Source organism: Vanellus vanellus (genome assembly GCF_965231255.1).
Source record: "Vanellus vanellus genome assembly, chromosome: 5".
NCBI lineage: Eukaryota > Metazoa > Chordata > Aves > Charadriiformes > Charadriidae > Vanellus > Vanellus vanellus.
The window spans coordinates 8,122,379-8,149,389 of NC_138910.1; the positions used below are offsets into that span (position 1 = coordinate 8,122,379).

A 27,011-nucleotide genomic window follows, 5' to 3' on the forward strand; every position below is an offset into this window, starting at 1 on the left:
CCTGTATTAGTTTAAAAGATTTTTGGTTTCAAAATACAGAATATTTCTATCTTGGTGTTTTAGAATTTATCATAGACATAGAGACCTGCAAGATCTTTTCCATTTTTTCATGGAAGGAACATCGTGTTTGAGTTACATGATGCAGTGGGTCCATATCTAGTTATGTGGCATAGGACCAGGAGAAGTTTTAGTTTCCTTAGAAGATGCAGTGGCTGGGAACAGACTATGAAGAAGAATTCATCCAGAGCAATTCATCAAGACGAGGTTGTGTCCATGACTGAAAGCTATGGAGTATAGTAAGTGAGAAGTACAAGGCAGAAGGGGGGGGGGGGGGGGGGGGGGAAGAAACAGAGTGGCCTGTGAAGTTTATTGCCTTCCACAGCTCAAAATACTTCATCATTTCTGAGACTTGGCACTTTCTTCTGTCAGTAAATATTTATAAAGCCTCAAGCAAAGTGATGGGCTGCATGGAGCTGTCAGTCTATTGCTGTCACTTGGTTCAACCAACAGCACTCACTGCTGTATTTCTTGATCAATGGTTTGACTAAGCTCATGCCCTTTGTGTGGCACTGCGATACCGACTGGTGGGAGTTATTCTCCAGTTAGCTTTTTATGATGATTTAGGAAATTACGCAGTGCTTGAAAAACTTCCCGGATTACTTAGCAGCTGGAGAATTCATCTAATTGCTAGTTATTTAACTGCAGCCCAAGCAGGTATTGCTATCAAACTCTGACAATTCTTATGAAGTTGCAGAAATTCACACTGTTTCAGATCTTGGTTTGGAATTCCTGGCATTGATTCTGGTCAGAAGATACTTAGTAAATCTGCATCTTCATGCAGTCCAGGGTTGCTGTAGGAGAAAAGGGAACTTTAAGTCTTCATCTTGCTGTAAGACTTAAAAGGAGTAGGTTGTCTCTGCGCCTCTTTCTTATCTTCACAGATTTTGCTTGGATTCATGCCTTCCTCTGAATTTGTTGGCATGTATGAATTTTATATACTAATTATTAGCAGTAGAAAAAGCTCTTGTAATTCTTTAGATAATGCTTTTGAATTGGATAGACTTGTTGGTTTGGTTTGGGTTTTTTTTTTGTTTGGGTTTGGTTTTTTTTCCAGCTTGGAAAAGTTTGTGAAGTAGTAGAGGTACAAGTATGTGAAATAGCTGTCTGTAAAATAGCTGAGGGTACACATTTGAAAAGATGCAACATCATCCAGTTAATGGCTTAACTAAATGTCCGACAACTAATTTCCTTTGTCCTTCATCCAGTCTCAAAGATTTGATGAAAAAGGCTGTGTGGGCTAGAAACATTTAAGATCCCTAGATCTTAACTACTTGAGTTAAGAATGTATGTACTAAATAGCTGAAATAAACTAAACTTAAGATACCAATAAGAAATTCATATCAAAGATGGCATTTAATGTTTATAAAATGTAAACATGCCGAACAGAATTTACTAGTTTTGACCGGGGACTTGGGGTTGTTATTGTCTTTACGTGGAGTAGCATTAACTGACTCCAAAATGGGGAAGAAAGCCCAATTTCTTTTTCTAATACTTTAGCTAGTACAATGGGTGGGGGAGAGGGAGTGTCTGTTTTTATTTCAAAACAAATGTGACAGCTCTGGAAAGCAGCTTTTTAAAATAAGGCTGACATATAAATAATCCTTAATCATGAAGTAGCAAAAACATTGCTATTTCTGAAAGACAATAAAATTGAAGATGCACTTCTTGCCTTGAAAATATCTCTTAAGATTACAGTTAATATAGTACTAGACCAAAGCAGCAATTCAGTTTTACAATGCTAGTTCTTCAGTAATGCGAACAAATTGAATATATGTTTTTAGAATAATTGGTATACGTGTTTTCAAATTCATACCAAATTTATTTTTTGTAGTTGATATCTGTAGAAACGAAGTCTACCTTTTTCCCTTTCAGTAAATCCATAACTTAAATTTATAGTAGAAGATTTATAAGTATTGGTTTATCTGTTGTATTCACTCTTAATTTCTTCTTTTTCCCCTCTCTTTTTGTTTCTTATTCAGGTGTATGATTGCTGATGAGGTAAGTGATGCTCCTGTTCCTTTAACACCATTTTTATTGTTTTAATGTACTTCATGCAGATGTGACTTTTTGTGTTTGAGAGATGTGGGCAGAAAGGTTGCTAATGAAAGAAGCCTAATTCCTGTGATATTCAGCAGGATTCTGAAAATATTGGGGGGAGTGGGGGGGCAATGAAACCTGACATAAGCTTAAAAGAATTTTTGAGAAAACTCAGAAGGTTACTTTTAATTGTATTTAGGTACGTTAAATCTCCTGTATTGTTAAATCTTGAAAAGATTAACTCCGTTGATTTTTTTTTTAGCACTTTATAATTGCATAGCTAGCTATTTTTAATGGATTAGGAGACATTTGTGGCCCAAAGAGGTGGATTTTGAACAGATATGTCTTCCAAAGACAAATTTTCTTAAATGCACTGAACAAGTATTAATAATGAAATTCATGACTTTCATACATTTGAAAATGTATATTTTATTCCATATTAGGGAAATTTGAGTCCAGCATTTCTTCATGCAGATAAAATGTTTTTGTAATAGAGTATGATGTTCTTGATGTGTTGTCAGTATAAAACCTTCCTGAAAAAGAGGTGATGTTTAGGGATTGATATAGTCTCCCAATTCTAATTTGGGGTTTTTTTGAAACAGTGGAGGGGAGAGGGAGAGAGAGATTGATTACTGGGATTAAAGCATCTCCTTGTAGTATAAACATCTCATTACAGCTTAAGATAAACTATCCTGACATAGAATGTGAAATTTCTGGAAACTTTGGAGAATACAAAAACATTCAGAGAGGAGAAAAGGGAAGCTTGGGAAAAATTGAAAGATCGAAGTAGCTATTTGTTTATTAAAACAAAGTTTCTTATTCCTTCCTTGAACGACAAAATAAACAGTGTGTAATTATGTTAGCAATAAAAATATATCAAGATATATTTATTCTGAAGTAAATAATGTATATTTCATAATGACAATAGGTCTGGCACTGGTGGAAGTATTGTGCAATGGTGGTATCTTGCGCTTGTTGACATCTCTAAAATAAGAAGAAAGTGTTGGTCAAAGAACTTGTATAGAAAAAGAATTTATATATGAAAACTAGACATCATATAATTACTGTACATATACCTGGATTATGTAATTATGTAAGCATTAAAGTACAATAATGGTATCTTTTTGAAAGGTATTCTAAAAATATGTTGCCATTCTTTCTTGGAGTGGGAACAGACAACGTTTTTCACCCAAAATTTCAGGTTTTCCATGTCATCCATTCCCATGACTGAGAAAGGTGTGTTTAAATCAATCAACTATATTGGATCTAGATTGTTATGGCTGCGCTACTGCCAAGAGACCTGGCTTGTTTCAGCTCAGTTGTCTGGATCATCACCAGTGACTGTGCACTCTGAATTTATGAGACAGCTGTGGCAACAAACTATAAATAAATGTATTCTTTTTTACTTTCTTGGATTTGTTTTCAGCTGGCTCAAGCACTATTGGTGACACAGGGAGGGCTTGCAGGAAAATTTTAATGAAAATTTGGCAATTGTTAATGAAAACTTAGTACCAGAGTAGTTCTCTGATTGTTTTTCTTTCCAATAATAGTAGAATTATTAATTATATTTTCTTGTATACCTGGCAAATCTCCTGGTGATATCATTACATCAGTCCATTTAAACTCAATACTGAGGATATAAGTAAGTTGTTCTTTTGTGTTTGTACCATGAGTAGTTAGATAGCAGCAAATCATTTCAAATATCCACTGGACTCTGTGGAAAACCTGAACAGAATATTTTAAGGCCAGTCTCTGCTTTAGTGCTTAACAGGAATCTGGAATTATCTCTTGCCATGTGAAAAAGTAGAGAAAACAGCTGCATTCTTTGATAAAATCTTGAGGGTTTTATTTTTTAATCAAAACCCTAAAATCTGGATCTTATATTCATCTGTTGCTATCTATATTCATAACCCATTAGATGTCAGCGTTCCTACCTCGACAAGAGCTAGTACTTTATTGTTAAATATACAACTACATATTGTATCTTTACCCTTCACCTTGTCTTTAAATCTGAATTCCCCACTAGGTGGACTTCCTATCCTGTGTTACAGAATAAAGAGAAACTATTAGCTATGGTGAACGACAGCAGTGGTTTCTTTTCATTGACCCACTGGGGTCACAAGCAGAGATCTTCATATAGGTCTTCTTTTGTTCTTCAGTAGCCTATGCAACTTAAGACAAAGTTGTCATTTTTCTGTTAAGAGGGCATCCCATATTTTTGTTTCCTTTGAATAATCTTTTTAAAGTGTTTTTGATAACAAGTTAGCGAGTTTGATCTGTATAGTCTAACCTACTAATAACCTGAGCAGAAAATCTTTTCAAATAAACAGAGATGCTTCTTTTAGCTTTAATGAGCTAACCAGATATAACATATGTATTAAAAAGAAGCATATTCTTTCATAAAAGATGATCTGTGGTAACAAATTGACAATGAAATAGATAGCATATAACTAGCCCTTTGGCTTTGTTTCCTTTATCTGGTTCTGTCTTTGCAAAATATTTTTGGCTTTTCTGAGTGGAATATGCTTTCTGAGCACAGACTTCATTTTTCATTTTTGTCTTTTCTTTTCTTTTCCCAGATGGGGCTAGGTAAAACAATTCAAGCAATTGCCATTTCCTATTACTATAAAAACGAATGGCCTCTCTTAATTGTAGTGCCTTCATCTCTGAGATACCCTTGGGTTGATGAGATGGAGAAGTGGATTCCAGAACTCTCTCCAGATGATATTAGCGTCATTCAGAACAAAACTGATACTGGGTGAGTAAAGTTCATTACTCTTCTATAGAAAGAGTTGTTCAAACCCCCTGCTGAAGCAGGGCCACCAAAAGCCAGTTGCCCAGGACTCTGTCCAGATGGCTTTTGACTGTCTCCAAGGATGGAAACCCCACAACCTCTTGGGGCAACCTGTGCCAGTGCTCAGTCACCCCTGCAGTAAAAAAAAATGTTTCCTGGTGTTCAGAGGGAACCTCCTGTGTTTCAGTTTGTGCCCATTGCCTCTTGTCCTGACACCATCTTCTGTGCACACTCCCTTCAGGTATACATACACATTAAGATTCTCCCTGAGCCTTCTCGTCCCTAGGCTGAACAGCCCCAGTCAGTCTTTCCTCATAGGAGAGATGCTTCAGTCCTTAAATTATCTTCATGGCCCTTCATTGTACTCTTTCCAGTACATCCATGTCTCTCTTGGTCTGAGGAGCCCAGAACTGGACACGGCACTCTAGGTGTGGCCTCACCAGGGCTGAGTATAGGGGAAGCGTCACCTCTCTCAACCTGCTGGCAATACTTTGTCTAATGCAACTGAGGATACCTTTGCTGCAGAGGCACAGTGCTGGCTCATGTTCAACTTGGTGTCCACCAGGACCTGCAGCTTCTTTTCTGCTGAGCTGCTTTCCAGCTGTGTGGCCCCCAGCATATATTGGTGTGTGGGGTTGTTCCTCCCCAGGTGGAGGACTTTGTACTTCTTGTTGAACTTCATGAGGTTCATGTCAGCCCATTTCTCCAGCCTGTCAAGGTCCCTCTGAAAGGCAGCGTGGCCCTCTGGTGTATCACCAACGCCTCCCAGTTTTGTATTATTATATTCTGGTAGTTACTCATCTCCTCTGAAAACGAGAGGTCTGGTTTTTGCAAAGTAGCAAGTACTGGTCTGCTGAAAATTAGATTACTTCAGCATGTCTGAAATTGAACATGTACAGTTATTTCTCAACTCTGATGAATTAGCTTGTATTCATTAGCTTCTGTGAAACATTTTGAACACATTTTTTGAAAACTTCTGGTATGCATTACAAAATAAGGAAGTAATTACTGTTAAAATTCTATTTAGCGCACCGAGAAAACTTGTAAGTTAGAATAAGTATTCTCTAAATAACTGAAAAGGTCATCATGACCGAAGTTTTCTATCTTTAGACTTAATAGCATGAATTCATCAGAGAGAGACTACAAGTCTTGGGTGTTATGAGAATAACTCTCCTATTACACTGAATTACGAGGGTATTTAGTCTGCTTTACTGCAAATGACTTGGTTGATTTCATGTTAATGGCAAGATGTTGTTCTAAAACTTCTGACCTTTGTGTAGTCTGGGGAGTATCAGAAAGTGACTTGAGTGCCAAGATGTGCAGATGAGACAGTAGCTTGGAACCTTCCTTGTAGTAACCAGCTAAATCCAACTGAAAATCCATCTTAAGAACTTAATCAAGGGGTAATTGCTACTGATAGTCAAAATTTAGCTTTATCATAGGAATATGGGAACTAAAATGAGGATCCAATGAGTCTTTTTGGGTTTTTAAGCTATTTAGCTAAAATGCACACAAATTTAATGCTTGTAGTGCTGAATGCAGAAAGAGAAATGAGGAATGAGGGAAATGACGGCAAAAGTAAATGGCAAACAGATTTCTGTCCTTTTTATCTTTTAACATTTTCAAAAGGAGTAGACCTTAACCATTATCACTTAGTTTTATTCAACAACAAAAGAGGAAAACGTGGTTTTCTGCTTGTTTAACTCCCAGGAGGCTTCCTAGCGATAACTGAGGTAGCTGTTGAACTAATTAATATTTTAACATTAAGAAGTGTTTTATGCATTTGCAAGAAAATGCAAATGCAAGAATACAGCTGTCAAACTTGGTTTAGCATTTTGTTAATTTCTGCTTCCATATGTTCAGCTTTGATTTCTCGAAGTTTAATACTTTGCTTTTCTTCAAAACTTCAGCAATGAAATTTGCTGCTTGAATGTTGTTTAACTTCTTAAACAGGTTAAAAGATACTTAGGCATCAATTTAGGTTTTTATAATTTCTAACTAAATTTGAAATTGGATGTTTCTTGAATACATTTGTTCCAATAGGAATAAATAATTTTATTTGTCATTTTTTATCCACCCTTCACAAAGGAGTAGGAGAAATTCTTGTTTTCCTGGTTGCTACGTTTATCTATACAGTAACAGCCAGAGTCTGTAGTGCGTTGACCACAGTGCCAGTAGTGCTCTAACCATTGCCTCTCCGTACATATCCAGAAACGTGAGTGTACACATGCTTTCTCCATCTTAAATACTGAAGGAAACTTCAATTTAGTGGGTTTTTTTGATGTTGCTACTGGGGAGCAAATAAAAATCATGCCAGCAGAGTGGTAGTGTCTGACAGATGGGTAGACCAGCTATGACTCTCATTGTGGTGACTTGTTTGTCTAACAACTTTAAGAGTTCCTGTGCTGCTCAAAGGCTCCTGAAGGGTCACAGTGCTCTCTAGTGATTTTAAAATCGGTTCGTGCCTTAGGCCTATATATGTCTTTAAATTTATTGTAAGAAGTTCATTTCCAGCTTAATACTAATTTTTAATCTTGTGTCTCAGTGATTCCCTGCTTCCAGTTTTTTGTTTTCTTCATTTGCTCTTTGAGAAAAAAGCTGGATAGAGGGCTCTGATAAGAATGTTTTTTTTCAGGTATTAAGGTTCAGCCCAAACTGTACTCTTACAGTACCCAAATACTCAGAGACGGTCTAGTTAGTGGTCTTAGGCTGCTGAGAAGGGGACTCTTTGTACACAGAGTAGTAGGTAGCTTGCATAGAGACATTTTTACTTCAGGTGTTTGGGTGCTCACAATGATCTGACTTGTGTGTGTAGCTGTTTATCCAGAAAGTGGACTTGTCCCATGTGATACTCCTGGAAAGGAGCACAAGTTGAAGCAATGCAGTCAAAGAAATGAACTTCCTTTTAAGTACAATGTATGTCTTCTGAAAATGGTTATGAAATGTGTGTGATTTATAAGTATGAGATATTTTAAACACCAAAAGCTGTTATTGTTAGCCTGACAGCCCACTAATTAATCGATCCAAAAGTTGTCATACATACCTTCTAAAAAAAAATAGTTTGGTATAATTTCTTTGCTATATTAATTTTCATACAATGAAAATTTACTAAGAAAACTTCTGGATTTTCTCTTTTAGGAGAATATCAACCAGCAAAGTAACGATTCTGGGATATGGCCTGTTAACTTCTGATGCTCAGACTTTAGTAGACACTTTGTACAGGCAGAACTTTAAGGTAGTTGTGATTGATGAATCACACTATATGAAATCCAGAAATGCCACACGCAGCAAGATTTTGTTGCCAATTGTGCAGAAAGCTCTTAGAGCTATTCTTCTTACTGGAACTCCTGCTCTAGGAAGACCTGAAGAGGTATTGGACATACTTCGTTTTGCTTTGTTTTTTTAAAAGGATGGTATCAGTAATAAATAAACAATTTTGTAGTTTTCTTGAATATATACAATTGCCTGCATTATGACATCAAACAGTGCACTAGCTGCATTAGGAAGCACAAGTATAAGAAACTAAAACAATGTCTTTGAGTTTATTATATTGATCTTTACAAACTCGTTTCAAGCTCATGCATAGGTGAGTTGAGACAGTGTTTCTTGTAAGTATCAAATCTTGCGCTTAACAGACTGACTGTTGGGTGAAATAGAAGGTAGTCTAAGTAAAGAACTATTTGCTTCTACTGCATTAGAGAGTCCTTGGTAGACAAGAACTTGTATTAGAACTTCTGCTTCCTCATCTGATATAGGAAGTCCTTTGTTTATCACTTGTCTTTTGGATATTACAAATGTTCACTTGTATTGCATAAGTGGAAAAAATATATCCTGTACTTGTTGCAGTCCAGAAAGACAAATTTTCCTTTGAAGGAAGTTCAACTTATGGAATTGGGGAGGAGCAGAGAGGAAATCAAAACCACTTGAATTTTACACTGAACCCAAGATAACTGCCTTTATTTATCAAATGTAGAAATAAATTGAATATAAGAACTAATTTGTATGCAGGGAACGTATAAGCGTTAATCTATGTAATACTTTACACTTTAGTTTCTTGCTGTGTAGATAAAACTTATGCCAAGACTCTTTAATTTGTTCAGAGAGGTTAGAACTTGAGAAAGTGTGTACCAAATACTATGTTGTACTTTTATACAGTGCATTGATACTGAGACCAGTAACTAACATCACTAAAGGTCTTCAGAGGAAATTCCTATCCTTGCTCACAGCAGTGGGATCAAAACTCATGACCAAATGGAAGACAATTAGAGACATTTTTATAGTGATACCAAAATTCTGCCATGGTTTACAAGGCAGAGTGTAAAAAGAGTTATGTCTCTTTAATCTGTTTTGTGTTATAAGCAGAACCTTTCTACGAAGTCTTTAAATGGAGTATGTATAGAAAATGAAAAGCATTATTCATTTATATTTATGTATGTTTATAGCAAGTAATTACAGGCAGTTTCTTGTTTGGCCTAGATTGATGTCAAAATAGCAGCTTTTCACTTGGGCGAATAAATTGGGTTTGGTTTCTTTTTCTTTTTTTTTTTTAATACTGCCTTTCAGTTCTCTGACTTCTGTCTCGAAAGAATCCTGTGAAGGACAAAATTAGGCTGTAGTAATTTTCTTTTTGGGAGAGGTCAGTAGGATGTGATTAGGTAAAATGAAAGCTTAAATGGCAGACGTGATGTACAGTAGACTTAAGAAGATAGCAAGGAAATGCATTTACAAGAGAACCTTCCATATTACTGTTGTCTCTATGCTTACCCCTACTACCTCTCAACAATGTGTCTTGGATCTAGTAGTGATCTTTGTATCCAGAAAGCTTTGACAGTAAAACAGCTTGTAAAGTAGGATTCTTGCTGGTTGTTAAGGTTGTCTAAACTGATATTTACCTCTTGTTACTCAAGCAGGAAGGCGTGAAAGTTCTGGTCTGTATTGACATTGTCTATTTTTTGAAGTAAAACTTAAGAATGAGTAGGATTTTCATGTATTTTAAGAAGCAGACTATTGATGGAATACCTGCACTGAAGCTTTGCCTATGTGCCTGGTAAATGACAAATGTTGTATTTTTAGGAATAACACCTTCTCATCCGTGTTTTCTTGTTCAGTATAAATCTTTTCCAAGTTGTCAGCACTATGTTAATGGTGTTCAAGGTGCTCCGTTCTTTGAGGGCTTCCTACAGCTGTCCTGGCTCAAAACACATACATACTCCTATGGAATATCTTTTGCATGTGTGCCAAGTCGTGTATTTTTTGTGCAGCTGTTGAATGTAAACTTAACGCAATAATCATATAATTTTCTGAATAGCCTTACATTTGCAGGCATTTTTTCACGGTCACTTTTTTCTTATACAGCTTTTCATGCAGATTGAGGCACTGTTTCCAAGAAGATTTGGAACTTGGAGTGAATATGCCAAAAAATACTGCAATGCTCGTGTCAGGTATGACTGTACTTGCTCATTTATTTTCTTACGAGTGTCTGTGTTTTTTCTTGTCATGTGAAGTGAGAGTATCAGTAAGTAGTACCTCTATTGCTGTATCATACCATCTTGCTTGGAAACTCAGGTTCAGATACCATCTCCTCCATCAGAAAGGATTGGGAAAAGGATTAAATTGTCAGGAGACTTTATTTGAGGACAACATTGGAAGCTATGAAAGTTTGAAATAAAGTTTAAGTACCAGCATTCTGTTAAGTAAAATGATTTGTAAATTTACTGTCATTAGTACAAAGTGTATAGATTTTAACTTTAGAGCTGGACTTTCAGCTGCAGCTGAAACTTAGGAGTTTCTGACTCTCAGTCCTACGCTAATATCATGTAATAATTTACAACTGTCTTTATTAGAGGTCCCTCTTTTTGCTATCCCACCATACTTGGGTGGAAAAAAAAAGACCAATAGTTGTCTCTATTTTACAGATTGACTGAGTAAAAGTAAAGGTATAAAACTCCCAAAAGCACAGTAGTTCGTTTGTAATTCTGTTTGAGGGATCAAATATAGGCACTGTAAGTTCTTGTCCACCACCTTGCTTCCAATTTGCCAGGTAACATTGCTCATTACACTTTTTTTCCAAACATGCACCTAATGAATTTTAACCCATTTTTATCCCTTGTATCTTTCATGAATTTTCAGGTTTCATGTGCTTTAAGTTATTAACTTCAGGAGGATTGATTTCCCTCTGAATTGCTCAGCTTTAGTTTAATGGTTGGTTTCTCTAGCTATGTTCTAAACTAGAAGGGACAGAAGCAGCTCTGATTTAAAACACTTAGTTTTACCCATCTGAATCTATGTTACAATCTGGAATGAAAGAGATTGTGAGAAAGGAAGAACCTTTAAAAAATTTCTTAGCAAAAATAACAATTCTTTACAATTTTGCATATATTCAAAATAATAATTTTTGTCAGCTAAATTGCCTAGCATTTAGATTTAATTTTTACAGTAATAATTACATGGTTTCTTTTTCAGATAGCTTGTTTTTCTTCTACCATCATATGCATTTTATCAACGTTCAACTTCAAATAACATGGAAGAGTGCTGTCTAATTTTCAGACAGAGAAATTCTATTTTTTCCATGGTGTTTTGACTGAACGCATCTGTAATTTTCACACCACAAGTGTGCGTGGGTACAGCATGGTTAGCTACTCAATCATAGATGATTATCTTATTTTTGGAATACCATAAATGTAATAAAAATCAAGTTTAGGTTTGGCAAGCTTTCAGTAAGTAACTTTGTCCTCATGACTTGGCTGAAACAAAATATCCTGTGATAATGAACTTGATAGGATTATTTTATGCAGCACTATCTGTGAAAATGTTGTGGGGTTTTTTACCTAGGTGTTCACAGGCACCTGTTTCTAAGGATGAGGGCCAAAGTATTTCTGTGAGGCCTACTATTTATTTTATATCCCCAATGCTCATGCTGGAGGAAGGAAACCTTTCTAAGGACAGCCATATAAATAGACCAAAGAAGTGATGTGAGCAAAAGATCTTGCTATCTTCCATCTGCGTGGTATTCCGAGTGTGTTATGCCAACTACTTCACCAGTGCAGAAGTGAGTCCCTCAGCCCCTTTCCCGAATAATTATAGGCAGCCACTGTTGATAAGCTCAGTAAGGCTTAAAATTTTCTAAATTATATTAAAAAAAAAATCAGTAAAATTACATGCTTGCAGTGTACTCTCCTGGCTTTGGAAAATGCTACCTGGGCTTTTCTCCAAAGGCAGCAAAATCTGTCATGCTTGTTATTTTGTTATCTGCTGGCAGTGGTGACAGAGAAAAGCTGCTGTTCCTGCTGCAGCGCTTCCTGGAAAACAACAAAGCAAAGAAAGAACAAAGAAGACTAAGTTAATAAATTCTTCCTTTTCGATGTTTACCTTTTTAACCTTAAATGTACTTCCTTTGTTTAACCTTGCTCATTAAATAGTATTACATTTAAAGCTGGTACCTTTAGCTTTAAATGTTGTCTCTGTAACTAGGAGGGAATTCTCAGGGGGGACAGACAGAAGAATATCAATGGTGATATTTGCAGCTTTCATGGTAGTATCTCTATCAGTTGTTCCCATCTATAATGTCATAAAGAGCATTTTTGTGGCGATATAGTCTTCTCATTAGTCCACTGAAACAAGAGTTATAAAGTGATACCTGAATGATACTCTCTGTAGAAAGGGAAGCGTAGCTGGGCTGAGATAGAGGACGGTATGCCTCTGATGGGTAGCAATGCCTACGGGCAGCGGTGTCTGCTGGGAAGTTAAAGCAGCTCTGACTTTAGTGTTGGACGGAATCGGACAGAAAGCAATCACCTCTCTGGCGTAAACGGGAACGCTCAGCGTTGCTAGCCAGCACACCTTCGTATCTAACTGCGTTTTAAAGTTAATTGTGTACTGAAGGTTTCTACTGAATTTGGACTAACTAGTTCTTACCCTCGGTGCAATTTTTTCATTTTCAGGTTTTTTGGTAAAAGAACTCAATGGGACTGTAGAGGAGCTTCAAATCTAGAAGAACTACATCAACTTTTAAGTGAAATAATGATCAGAAGACTGAAGAATGATGTTCTAACTCAGTTGCCTCCCAAAGTTAGGCAACGTATTCCATTTGATCTCCCGCAAGCTGCAGCTAAGGTAAATTTTCCACTTTTGCTAAAAACACATTTGTTAGTAATATCTATGTATTCATATGTATTTATATGTATGCATATGTATTATATGTAGTTACAAAGAATGTGTGAATATACAGCATAGCATCTCCGTTATTATTTTTAAAATATACCGTGAAGAACATGAATATGGCAATTTTTGGCATCAGATAATGATAAAATTTGCTCTAATTTTAGTACGATCATCTTCCTTTCTGTCTTCCTTTCCTTTAGATTTTGAATCCTACAGTTACTTTTAGACAAATTTGATAGAGTTCTCAAAAGTACTCAGTTCTTAAATGTTTCATGCTTGAAATATACATGTTGAGGTAGAACATGCTTTGTACTATATATCTAACTACTGATCTCTTCTGCCACTTAGAATTTGAATACCACTTTTGCAGAGTGGGAGAAATTAATGAGAAATCTGAATTCGGATGCCACTGAAAGCCACTTGTCTCAAGTCATGAATCTAATCACGCGCATGTATAAAGAAACTGCCATTGCCAAGGTAAGCGTGGAAGTCTTCTCAATATATTTAAAATACCCAGTGTGTTTTTAATTTAATAAAATTAGTTGTATTGGCCTGAGTACTAGATGAGGTTCGTTGATTTGTTTTGTAATCACGATGTGGAGAAACACTCTTTTTCCCCCGTATGTTTATGGAACAGGCTGAACCCCATTATAATGACCTGAGCTAAGTGTTAAAACTGTTATTGATTAGATATCCACCAAGCTGGCTGAGACTGTCCACACATAGTCTCCCAACGGCACTAAATGCCTGACACCAACTTCGGGATGTACCGAAGGTGGGTACTTCAGGGATGTATCTGTGTGTCAGCAGCTGCTGCAGATGACCCAGGACGGTGCTGATGCAGCCCTTACACAGACTGCATTCTGTCCATACTGGTTGTCCCCATGGATAAATTTGGAAGAACAATCCTCTCTAGCTGGTCTCTCTGTTTTATCAATCGGGACCCCCTGTTCTGTGTTTTCCTCCTATAACACTGTCACTTAAGATGTAAGGAAAAATAGGTTAATAAGCAAAATCCTTTACCCGCCTACTTTTTACCCTGTTAACAGGTTTCTTTATGCTAAACTATTTTTAGAAAAGGAAAAATAGAGTTCTGTAGGCTGCTGGAGCAGTAAGAGTTGAGAATCTGACCAACTCCTTCAAATTTTTCTCTCCTTAACTTAAAAATATCACTGTGGTTCTGTTGCTATTTCTTCCCCACTCTTCTAGTCTCTCTCCTGCCCTCTGTTAATCCATTTCCAAAGAGGAAGTTGAAAGGAAAAAAAAAAAAAAGGAGGGGAAAAAAAGAAATTTGAGGATAATACGGTGGATATTGCATTAACCATTGACCACTGATAAATTTTAACTGTCAGCATTACTCTAATAGTTTTTGTAAAAGATATTGAAAATTATATTTGACACAAAAGAATTCTATGAATATTTAAATAGAGCAATCTTTTATGATTATGGTATCATGAAAGTATCAAAATTATTCTTTCAGTTTTGATATATGGCTTCCTCGGTGCAGATACAGAAGTTCTGATTACACAATATGTTGTCTATTTGAAATATGTTTAGGCAGAAATCAGTTTGGGTTTGCAGGTTTTTTTTAGATATGTCTTAAAACATCAAATAATGTTGTAACTAACAGGGGGTTTACCTGCATCTTAATCTGGAAGAAGGGCTGTGTAATTTACGTGATCTTTTGAGGATAAAGTTGGTTTGGGTTTTGGTTTGTTTTTTTTTTCCTCTGAAGGAATGAGATGTTTGATAAAGTCTTAAATGGATAACAAAAGGTGCGGTCATTTATCTTTTCGTATTACAAGAAATCAAAAGACATTAAAATAAAAACTGCCTTTTTGAACATTTTTGTATGTCTAATTAATGAAAACGCACTCTCTTATTCCAGGCAGGAGCAGTAAAGGACTATATCAAAATGATGCTTGAAAACGACAAACTGAAGTTTCTGGTTTTTGCTCACCACTTAAGTATGCTTCAAGCCTGTACAGAGGCAGTTATAGAAAATAAGGTAATGATTTAACAAATTTGCGCACATATTTAACTTTGGACTTTACAAAATGTATGACCTGTGTTTGAATTCAGTAGAACTACCTCTGTGTAACAGGAATTTATGGATTTTAAGTGTATAGAGATCAGTGCCACTGGATTAAAGGGTTTTAAAGGATTGCGTGGTTTTGAAGAAATGTTTTGTATTTGAGGATAACGTAAACACTCATATCTAGTATGATACATTATTATTGAATCACTGTTATAGGCAGTTGTTTCCCAGGTTTTTCCACCAAAGTGCTTCTGTTTCCTTTCTGTTTTTTGCAGAATGTTTTATCTTGCCTGAATGTTTAATTCAAAGCAATAAAAATTTTTGCAAACAATTTTCATATTATTTTGATCATGTACTCTCAGCCATTGCTAGGGAATGGTGGCTAATTTTGCTGTTTAATATTGTTATTATTAGCTTGGAATTTTAGTAAATCATGTCAAGGAAATTGCAGATTCTTCTACGGAGTATTCCATTTTAAGATCCCGTGTTATTCTGTCTTCTGCTTTTGTAAACAGGGAACACGGAGTCTGCACTTCTCTAGATAAAGAGGCTTAATTATAAATCAAAGGCCAAAGAGTACTGATGCATCTCTATCCCTATGACAGGAATAGAACAGATTTTTTCATTTTTTTTTTATTGGGGGACAGAGAGTGAATGGGTTGAAAAATGGACATGGACTGTTTCATTTTTGTCTCTATTGTAATATGCTATAGGTTCGCTACATACGAATAGATGGAAGTGTTCCTTCTGCAGAAAGAATTCATCTTGTTAATCAATTTCAGAAGGATCCTGACACCCGAGTTGCTATTTTGAGTATTCAAGCAGCTGGTCAGGTAGGACAAAAAAGAAAGTATGTGAAATATGAAACTCAAAGAATATAGATACTAAAGTCATTGGTGACCGCACTGATTTACTGAAGGCAGTTCGTGCAATATGTCTTTTGTAGACTCATGTATTCATTTTTGGCACTAATCATGTTAACTGTTTTAAGCCTCTGTTGAAATTACTTGGATAAAAGAAAGATAAGCAGCAACATCTCATCCTTGAATAATTAGTAAAATCTCAATTTCTCTGACAGTACCAGATTAATAAGAAATAAATGTTACTTCTGTAATGAAAAGCAGTATGCACTCTTTGCATAATATTGACTTATTTTTTGAATCTTACTAAAATCTATCTGAGGCCCAAGGAAAAAATCAGTGTAATAGGCCCATCTGCAATCCAAGTGGTCCCTTTTATCTCCATATAAAAATGTTCAGTACAATATTTAGCTTTGGTTTGTTTCAGATATTCAGTTGTTCGTGTGTGGAGTCTTTTTTTCTGAAATCTATCTACTTATTTTGTTTAGGGATTAACTTTCACTGCTGCTACTCACGTTGTGTTTGCTGAATTGTATTGGGATCCAGGTCACATTAAGCAAGCAGAAGACAGAGCACACAGAATTGGGCAGTGCAGTTCTGTGAATATTCACTTCCTTATTGCAAAAGGAACAATGGATACTCTTATGTGGGCAATGCTGAATCGCAAGGTATGTGTGGAATAGAACCAAATAATCAAGAACTCACTGTGGTTAAGATAGCACTTAAGGGCATGTGCCAAATAACATTCTTGCTTATCTAAAGCAGCATCCTACTATAAGAGAAATTGATACACCTAGAATTATTAATCATAGAAATGTCCATTTGTGTTCTGAGTTAGTCTTTTCTAGCTTTTTGCTCCCTGTTTAAGATCCAAAGATAAATAAGGTAACTTTGCCAAGATGAATGGGATGGTTCATATCTACAGGACATCGTTGGTTTGTCTTCCTTCTAGCTTTTTATTGCTCTGGTTGTTCGATATACAATTTTAAGGTATTCTGCTCACTCAACAGCTAGAGTTTATTGTGTTTTGGATTTTTTTTTTAATTGGATGAATGGTGGGCCTTAAAAAAAAAACTTCATTTCTTAGAGGCAGAAGCATTTTCAAATAATTCTTCTTCTATAGACCCAAGATGACAGTAACATTATCTTTTGTTGCCATTTTCCTCAAGTCTTACCCAGTCCTTGTTAGGAAGAGTAGTTCCATTCTGCCTTTCTTTCCTTACTTGGAAGATCTTTGAGAGTTCACAGGACTAAGAAAAATGATTTAGCTGTTTTGCTTTTGTGACCTTTTTGTAGCCTTTGATACCATTCATTAGTGTCTTGTTTTGATAACTGAGGTGTGTTAGTGTTCTGTCAGCTCTTGTTTTCTGACATTTCCAGAAGTGTCAACACAGAAGGAACTGCCTTTTAAACTCTAGTTGTCAAAATCATTTGAGATTGTGGTTACACAGGATTTGTTCTGATGTAAATGCCAAGTTATTATCATTGTTCCTGCATTTGGCTACCCCTGCGTTGTAGTGGTTCAATTTTTCGTGCCTGTATAGTTACTGTATTGAGAAACTGATAGCCATTCTTTTACCAATATATTCCTCTCCTGCTGAAAACTAATCACAGTGTAAAGAATCTAAGTACTGCAAACTGTATTTGACATTCGGCTGGGGAATGAAATTCTGTCTTCTAATTCCTTTATTTACCTCTGAAAAAAAATCTTAGTCCAGTACATTAAGAGTCTCCTTAAACACGGCTCAGATGGGGTCTCAGTAATTTGCCAACAATTTACCTTAGGAGTTCTGTCACTAAACTGCTTCTCCCAATTAATTTTGACTTTATTTGTCTCCACTTGCCAAGCAAAATGTATTAAGACTGTAAGAGATGTACACAATGCATATATTCTCTTTTAACGTCAATAAATACTGACATTTTGTATACACCTTTTCACAAGTCATAATGTGTTAAATATACTACTTATTGTTAGTCTTGCAGAAATGGGTGCTGGAAGATGAATAGTTTTAATCACTGAAGCTATTTTTAATTACTGTGGAGTTTCTTACTTTGCAAATGCTGAATTAAATTTGCAAGGGAAGCAAATTGAGCGAATATAGGTAAATAAATTTATTCCAACGTGTGAATTCCTTGGAAGCTTTATGCAAGTTGTCTTTCTGCAGGCCAAAGTTACAGGCAGCACCTTGAATGGCAAGAAAGAGAAAATGCAGGCTGAAGAAGGTGATAAAGAGAAATGGGATTTTTTGAGTTTTGCTGAGACCTGGACCCCAAATGAAAGTCTAGAAGATCCCAAAAATGAACTTTTATTTACACATGTAAGACTCAAAACTTATGTTTTTCTTTTTTCTTTCATTTAAAAAAATTACAACCGTTGTCCACTTAAGCTTTTGTGCACTGCAGACTTTACTAATGGAGAAACACTAAGTAAGTGGGGAAAAGTAATGCAAATTCCATTAAAAAAGTTGGATGTAGTTGGGGAAAGTGCTCTGCTGGGTGTAAATGTCATCTACAGGCTTCCGATGGGTCCTTATGGTATGTTTAGGTGACTGACCCACCCTCAGAGTGAGATAAGACCAAGTAATTTCTGTTTAAGTTACAGCTTTGTTTACTATACTGAATTTAATTGGCTGTTATTTTAAAAACAATGTTTAAAAGCCTTTCCTTGTAATAGGCGTCTTCGAAAAAGGCATATAGCATACCAGTTCTGTGTACTTGTTTTCTGATAGTGCTATTTTAGAATTTTCATGAGAATATTGAAAATAGGAGGAAAGTTGAATTGATTTTTCTACTATCTGTTTGTTCTTAAAGAAAGATACCTTTTGAGTCCATCTCTGAACTAAAAATGTCTTCTTGTGTTAGAGAGTAATATTAATGGAGAAAAACCATAATTTTAACAGCCTCTCATGCAGTATTTATAAGTGGGACTTACATTTTTCTTTCCTCTTTCCTAGTTTGAAAAGGAAAGACAGCATGACATACGTTCTTTCTTTTCCCCCAAATCCTCCGCTGAGAAGAAACGCAAAATATTTTCTGGTAATGAATCATTACATAATGATTCAGAATCTTCTGAAGTCACAAAAGAAGACGATGCAGAAAAGAGCAATGAAAACCTGGATTCCACAACAGTAAATGATGTGGATACAATTTGTCATGAAAGTACCTGTGAACGTGAAGCTAAAAGAGCAAGAAGCATAAGTGGATCTACTCCAGTCAGCTCCAGTAAGAAAAAGAAAAAATCTTTGACTGGAAAAAAGCCTCCTTTGTTTTCAGAAAAAAACAATGAAGTCGTTCCTTGTGGCTTAAATACTTCAAGCAAAAGTACAGCTTTAAATAAAGTTTGGCACTGCGGTGTTTGCACATATAGTAATAATGAATTGCTCCCTTACTGTGAAATGTGCAATTGCCCTCAAAGCAGTAATGGTAAGTAATGTGTGCTGCAGAGAAAAATGTGCATTTTTCGTTTCAGTTGTGATTAGTTTCAGAAAATACAGTATTTTTGAGTATATGAATATGCACAAATCCAGGCAAAATATGAAGAATGTTGTCTTTACATGGACAGATACCTGTTAAGTGATCCTTCTTAAATTTGCTTTCCCCAAGGATCTTTTACATTATTATAATTTGAAACAAATGGAAAATTCAGATAAATGATAACAGGATATAAATTCAGTGAGGAAGAACATACGATCCATTTTCTTTGCAGCAAATGTAGGTCTCCTCTTCTTTGAGGTTTATGGTTATTCTGAATCCAACTTTAAGGCAAACCTGTTCTCTGCCTCTCAAAACTAAATTATATGGTATAGATGTTTTATTAACTTGAGTATTGTATATTTGTCATGAGACACATTACCTGGAAAACACGGCGTTTCTTGCTACAGCAGGTCAGACTAGATGTTTTTTTATTAAATGTAGTCAATCTATCTGGAAACCTAATAAAACATTTTTATAAAACTATCCCCATATTTTCTATTTCAATTGCAAAGGAAGGAGTAAGGTTCTTTTTCTTTCTTTTTTCTAAATTTTATATGAGTCTCTGTGCTTGTTCAAGTAAGGACAACTCAATTTCACAGGTATAGATCAATGCCTGGAAGACTACTTTGTGTATTTATGGTGTAAAATAACTGTATATAATATAGAATCACTAACTGCATTATTCATTGTCTGTATTTTGACATTGAGCTGGGTGCATGAAATTGCATAAGTGGAAAACTTTGGTTCATGTGTTTATTCTTCTAATATTAAAGTTAGATCTAGTTTCTGAAGAGGTTGCGCCATAATAATATTAAAGAATAAGATGCAATGTATTTCAATTACATAGTCTTGTCTCCAGATGTGTATTGATTAGGTACCTGTTTGTGCAGGTAGCATAAATTATCGCTTTTCTTGTTTCTTCGTCTATAGGTGAGAGAAATTGTGAAGCTCCCATGAGCCAGACTGAGGAAGATGTGTCAAAGGACTCCAGAAAAAATGAAGAGAGAGCAGAGTGCAGTGCTGAAGACAGAAGAGAAGATTTGGAGGAAATGGTGACCCAGCAATCCGTTGAAATCAGCGAACAGGAAACTATTGAAATTGAAAATGAAGAAAGTGAAAAAAAGCATGGAGAAGGTAAAGCGGGACTCCTATGAAAGAAAGATTATATCCTGTTGCAAAACTGTATTAAATGCCCCTGGCATGAAACGTAACTTTTATTTAATAACCTACACATTTGAAAGACAGACAGAAGTACATGCACAAGCCTGTGACTTGTTTTAGCCTGGGATGTATATTGAATTTCGATGATGGATAAACCCAGCCTTTGCGTGCAACTCCTGAAAATACAGAATTTTTGGCTGACTTAAGAACTATGTCAAACTAGCAACTGTGAACCTGTATAGTTTATTGAAACTTATGATGGCATTTACTTGTGTCGAGGACAGCCACAGGCAAAACGGATTATAGGTAATTCAGGAGAAACAGAAAAATAAAATACACAACTTTCTTAATAGCTTGCTGCTTGATTTGTGTATCTTATTACATTGTTCTGGAATTAGACACGGAATCCTCATGTGGTATGTATTCCTCTGGGTTTTGTTTCTTGCTGAATATTTGAAGGGGGCAGGGGAAAAAAAGAAAAATTTACAGTGTTCATACAGAAATGTGTTTGCATATTCACCAAATTGGGCAATTTGAGAAAGAACTTCTTAAAAACATGTATAATACTATTGTTAATGTCTGAGTAGGCTGAATGAAATGAATGAAGAAAAAAACTTTTTAATATCAACATTTTTTCTCTTTGTAGGAGATGTAGATAAATCAGATACGTTTCCAATATATGACAGTCTTATGTTTTGTGCAAGCAGGAATACTGATAGAATTCACCTCTATACAAAGGTAAACCTGAAATGTGCATGTTTATTATCATTTAAAAATTACGAAGTAAAATGTTGTCCTATGAAATGTGTATGTTTACTTTCATTGTTATACTCTATATAAAAGGTTGGTATTTTTGTATTAGCTGAAACGGACAAAAGTTAGGTAGTTTATCATTCTAGTTCTTTTTCTCAGTGGAATTAAGTAATAATTCACTAAATATATAACTTCTAACACTTCTCTTAGCTTACAAATTTGGGCTAATACATTAGATGTATGCCCACATCATCTGTTAAAAATGCAAGTGATAATTGTTTCAGATTCCTTCAGATTCCTTTTTTTTTTATTGTAGTGTCTTATCACAAAATATATTTAATAGAAGAACGGTCAAAATTAAAATAAAAATGACAGTGAATCCTGCCAAACTATGGAAGTAAATAAAATATTGTTGCCACATTTTCAAAAGAACCTAGGCATTGGTGCTGTTTTTAACTTGGTAACTTCCTGAATAAAACACATCATCATTAATCTGCCGTGGTAATGGGAGTACCGAGGCAAGCAGTTGGTCATATTTCCAGGTCATATTTCAAGGGGGTGCCAGGACTTTCCAATTCCTTGTTTTAAGGAATAGAAAAGTTCACTGAGAAGATTTCTTCAAAGCTACTGAAAGAGTCAGTGTATTCAGGTGCAACTGCAAAGCATCACAAATAACTGAGGTCAAGTCTTTGAGGGAATACTTTTTTATTAGGTTAACTGATACAGCTGAAAAAAAGTTAAAAAGAGCATCCTCTTGTATCTGAAAACTTGTTTAACATACCTAAAGTGTATGCTGCTTCCTAGCTTCCCACATTTTATTCATAGACTAAGATGCATTTTGGATGGTATTTGGGCAACTGTGTATTGCTCTGGGTTGGTTTTGGCTTGAATTAGAGTTTCATTATGCCAGAGATGGCACAAAATCTTTCTGCTAAACCATGAGACACTGGGGAATTCTGCTTTGATTCCTTCTCTCAGATGCTTGTGAATCATAAATAAGTTCCTGGGTCATATGTACCCACTGGGACAACTTGTTCCTTAAAAATTAAGTGGAGGAGAACTTGTTCAGATATTTAAAAAAAAAAAAGTGAAGTATAATAAACAATGCTCTATCTAAATTCTGATTTTAAATTGTAATGAAGTAACATTCTCGTCTACAATCATTCATTTCACTTGGAAACTCAGTCAAGAGGATTGTAATTTCAGTTTCTTGATTTAAGGCAGTTTGTGTGTCTGAACTATTTGCAAAGAAAAAATTTCAGATATGTCCAAAGTTAAAATTTTCACCCTGTTTACTTTTAGATGTGTTAATGTGAATCATATTTCTTGCAACTGCTATTATTGTACATCTGTGGCTTATTCTTTGTTTCTGGAAAAATCCTACATTGAGGGACTAAATTTAGTAGGAAGGGAGGATAATTCACTCGAAACAGATACATTTTTTTTGTAGATTGGGCTACATTGCATCTGTAAACAAAACTGTTTGCTTGTCTAGGATGGTGAACCATTGAATCATAATTTCATTCCGTTGGACATACAGCTGGATAACTGGGAGGATTTGCCAGAGAGTTTCCAGCATAAACAAAATCGTTCATTGGTAAGAACAAATTCTACTGGCACAGTAATCTAATATTTAATACGGAGGGCTTTGACTTATTTTTTTTAAATCAATGCAGAACACTTCCAGGCCTTGGGATCTAGGCACAGTTTCATCAATGCAAGCAGATCTTATAAATGTTGATGTGAATATTAATTATGCAGTCTGTTACTTTGGCAAATTATCATGCCTCCTGTTAACGTTTCGGTAGATGGAATCAACCAGGCATCATTTAATTTCTCATTTACAGGATTAGTAACTAACATTCATAAGTCAACAAAATAGCATTTTAAAGGTTATGAATTAAACGGGGCACATTATGAATACGAATGTGCTAGATTGTATCAGAGCTGCCGTTCTGAGCAGGCCTCCACTCTCGCTTCTTCCTTGGGCCCTCTAACAATGTTCAAAGCAGCGCAGGGCAGAGCTCCACTGAGACATGTCCCTGCGGTTACGTCAGTAACAAAGATCACGTCCATGGTGTGGTTTGAGAACATTAACACTGTAAAACCAAGCGCTCAAGTAAGGAAAACCATAATTTAAATTGGATGCGCAATATTACCTGCTTAACATAGTTTCCTTAAATGTTTTCTCTGTTTAAAGAGAACTATAATTTGGAAAATCAGATTCTGTTGTGTAAGAGCAAAGCTGATTCTTTTTGGTAGGTTCTCCAGCAAGGCTGGAACCTAGATTCATAAGACAAATACCTGACTGATTCAGCCAACAGTTTTGTGAAGCTGCTAATGAGTGGGTAACACAGATGTTGCCAAAGGATTTCAAAGCTGTTTGCTAGACTGAAGAGACGAGTTAAGAATCCCATGTTTGTGGGCAGCGAGTGGCACTGCCTTGTGGAACATCCTGTCCCTATCCCTCAGCCTTCTCCTCTAGATTAGAAAATCTGTATTAGTAAATTCTCCCCAGAAGAATCAGGGAAATACCTTCTCGTTTCTGTTTCCACCCTGCCATTTCATTCACTTCTCTCTTGCTGCTCTGACTCTGAGGAAGTGGGACTCATCTGTACACTTTTACATTTGCCATGTCAAAAGACTCCAAGGAGAAAATCATTGCCATGTCGTAATCTTGAAGTATGGCAGTTTGTTCTTGGATAAGGCTGAAGTCACAATTAAGTTCATACTGCACAATGTGTTTTATTCTTCCCATAGTCTGTGTCCAGAAACAGCGTGATACTGACTGCTATAGGGAGTCGCAAGTCAGCGAGGAAAAGAAGGGAGAAAGGGGAACGGAAGAAAACCAAGCCCCTTTTCACTTGTCATATTATTACTCCCATTTATTTTTCTCTTGTAGGGATGAGGATGGGATGAAATAATTTTTTCCTTAGACACATCCTAAAGCAAGCACCCACATTATAAATTTGAAATTCCTATGTAGGAACAGGGGGTTTTCCCTCGCTTCCTCACTGTTCTGTGGTTACAGTTATTGAGAAAATCCATTAATCATACCAGTCCTGCCAGTTTACAGCTTCAAAGTTGGGGTTTCTTTTGTGGCTTCCCAGCATGTAAAAAAACTATTAGATTCAGTAACAGAAATTAGGTTCATCTGAGCATCTTTATTTTATTATACTTTCAAATTCTAAACTCAAATAAAAATTGATCAATATTATACTATATTCTCCACTTCCACTATGAAATACTTCATTAAACAGTTCATCAGTTTTTCCTCAGGATCCTGTGGTTGAGTCAATTTGAGATTGCTGTAAAAGAAGATGAATTGCAGGTTAAATTGCTCAATACTGTTGTTCTTGGAATATTTTGGTGGTAAAGCATATCTCTACTTGCCTAGTCACGGATGTTAGCGTGCTGCGCTGAGATGCCACAGAAAAGAGGGTGGCGGTATTGCCATAAAACAGATGCATGATTAAGATAATTTAGTGATCTGATTTCTCATGTCATTAATTGCTAATTTACTATCATAATTTTTATTACATATGTTATTCTGATGCTCTACTATTGTAAAGAAATATTATAACCTCTAAACAAGTATGTTAGTGATTCCGTTAAAATTTTAAAATTGGAAAACTTTTGTGAGAAATAGTTGAATTGAACAGCTCTTCCAATTTACCTGTGGCTGGGCCTTTCATGCTGACATTTGGGGCTGTAACACTTAATCCGGTGTTAAGCACGTGTCTATCAGAAGGTTAGAGTAAAGAAGAAAGGTGGCCCATTAAACCCAGTTATAAATGCTACTCAAGTAATGGGAGCAAACTTGCCTTTTCTGGGAGGTCTGGTGCAAGAGGAGAATGGCCACTGTAAGAAGAAAACTCCTTTGCACATCTGTTTCTCCCATGAGCAAAGTCTCGCTTACACGAGAAAGGTTTACCTGAGGCTTTATCATAGAATCATAGAATAGTTTAGGCTGGAAGGGACCTTGAAGGCCATCTAGTTCCCACCCCCCTGCCATGGGCAGGGACACCTCCCACCAGCCCAGGTTGCTCCAAGCCCTATCCAGCCTGGCCTTGAACACCTCCAGGGATGGGGCAACCTGGGCCAGTGCCTCACCACCCTCAGAGTGAAAAATTTCTTCCTAATATCTAATCTAAATCTTCCCTCTTCCAGTTTGAAGCCATTCCCCCTCATCCTATCACTACGTGTCGTTCTTTATCAAGAAGCCCTTCTCCTATTGCTATAGCTTAGATTAGTAAAGGTCATTTCTGGCCTTATTTTCTACCTTCTGGATCGACACACCTATCGTAGCAAACCCGTTATTTTAGACAATGCCAAAGCTGTCAGAGTTCAGCAGGTGGGGGTGGGGGTTGCAGCTTGTATGAAAAATGACTTGAAGAGACTATCTCTGATAACACCAGCTGTTTTCATCCAGTTTTGAATGTATTAATTGATAGCACTCTTTCACTGTAATGAAGCAGTTTTGTGTAATGCCTGTCTTGCCGCTGACAATAGCGTTCTCTACCAGATACTGAGGTTTGTGAAAGAATGGAGTCATCTAACAGCAATGAAACAGAAGATTGTCAGAAAAAGCGGTGAGATATTTTGTAGTCCTGTTCGCACTGCAGAGGAGTTGTGTAAAAAGCAGTCAGCGGTCAGCAGCACAAAAAGGTATGTGGTTTTTAATTTTTCTTCCTCCTGCTAATTGCTGCAGGAGGTTTGATATGTTTAATGTAGTTTTCTGTGGAATGATGCTGAGACTGTAAAGCGGTTGTTGGATGATTGCTTGTCACATAGTGACAACCGTAGGCAACCAAGCCCGGCAGTAAAGCTGTTGCAATGGAAGTGTTCGGGTCCCTCTCCGCCCAGTGCCGCACTCTGCAGCTGTTGTGGCTTCACTGCGCTGCATGTTTAAACACCTGGAACCCGCCGGACATGTTTTAAGAAAAAATCGTGATCTCAGGGATTCAAAAGAAAAGTAAGGTCAAAGAATCTTGTTTTCCCTACTTGGAAGCAGGAATAAATCATTAGTTGCCATCAATGATATAATACTTCATTCATAATTCACAGCCTGCTCCAACCCTTTCTGACACTCCTTTTTATTTAAGCAATTCTGTTCTCTGTGGATGACATTTCTCAAAACTATTGTTTTCCTTGCTGGGTGTCACTGAAAAGGGCTAGTGTTTAATCCTTGTTAAAATCTAAATTTACTTTTTTTCCACTTTTATTTTCCTTTTTCTGATATGCTTTCTTCCCTCACAGACATTTGCAGCTTCAGTGTAGTCATTGCCCTCCACAGAACTACTCATGCGTACAGGTTAACTCAGCAAGGTGCCTCTGCAAACTGTCTAAAAGCTTTTTATTCCTCTCAGTCCCTACTGTTACGTTCTCCAGGGTGACACTATTTTGGCTGTAGGTAAGAATTCAAGTAAATAAATAGAGTTTGTAATTCCAGTAATATAAGGAGAACCAGCAGGTAGTAAGTGTTTCTTAACCTGTTGCCGGAGTGTTTCATTCCATAAAAAGTAGAAAATATCTAACTGTGAACCGAGTTAAAAAATCTATTGTAACCTACAGAGGTCTTCTAAGGTGGTGTATAGGGTTTGGCATATGTATAGTACAGAGAGGTGTACTTATGAGAAATGGCCTGAATAGTGGTTTTTGGAAGAATGATCAG

General features: G+C 36.3%; 1 protein-coding gene across 1 annotated transcript in view; it reads left to right on the top strand.

Moving 5' to 3' along the window:
• ZRANB3 (zinc finger RANBP2-type containing 3) overlaps positions 1–27,011 on the top strand; it is a gene marked incomplete at its 5' end in the record, with an annotated part of 46,805 nt that overhangs the window by 14,883 nt on the left and 4,911 nt on the right. The window contains 15 exons of the mRNA XM_082484348.1: positions 2,040–2,058; positions 4,677–4,855; positions 8,030–8,261; positions 10,247–10,332; positions 12,832–13,003; positions 13,400–13,528; positions 14,940–15,059; positions 15,803–15,922; positions 16,438–16,617; positions 18,115–18,267; positions 18,904–19,372; positions 20,354–20,557; positions 21,231–21,322; positions 22,833–22,934; positions 25,863–26,005. Of these exons, the coding sequence (XP_082340474.1) occupies positions 2,040–2,058; positions 4,677–4,855; positions 8,030–8,261; positions 10,247–10,332; positions 12,832–13,003; positions 13,400–13,528; positions 14,940–15,059; positions 15,803–15,922; positions 16,438–16,617; positions 18,115–18,267; positions 18,904–19,372; positions 20,354–20,557; positions 21,231–21,322; positions 22,833–22,934; positions 25,863–26,005 (2,400 nt within the window). The remainder of the gene's footprint in view (positions 1–2,039; positions 2,059–4,676; positions 4,856–8,029; positions 8,262–10,246; positions 10,333–12,831; positions 13,004–13,399; positions 13,529–14,939; positions 15,060–15,802; positions 15,923–16,437; positions 16,618–18,114; positions 18,268–18,903; positions 19,373–20,353; positions 20,558–21,230; positions 21,323–22,832; positions 22,935–25,862; positions 26,006–27,011) is intronic.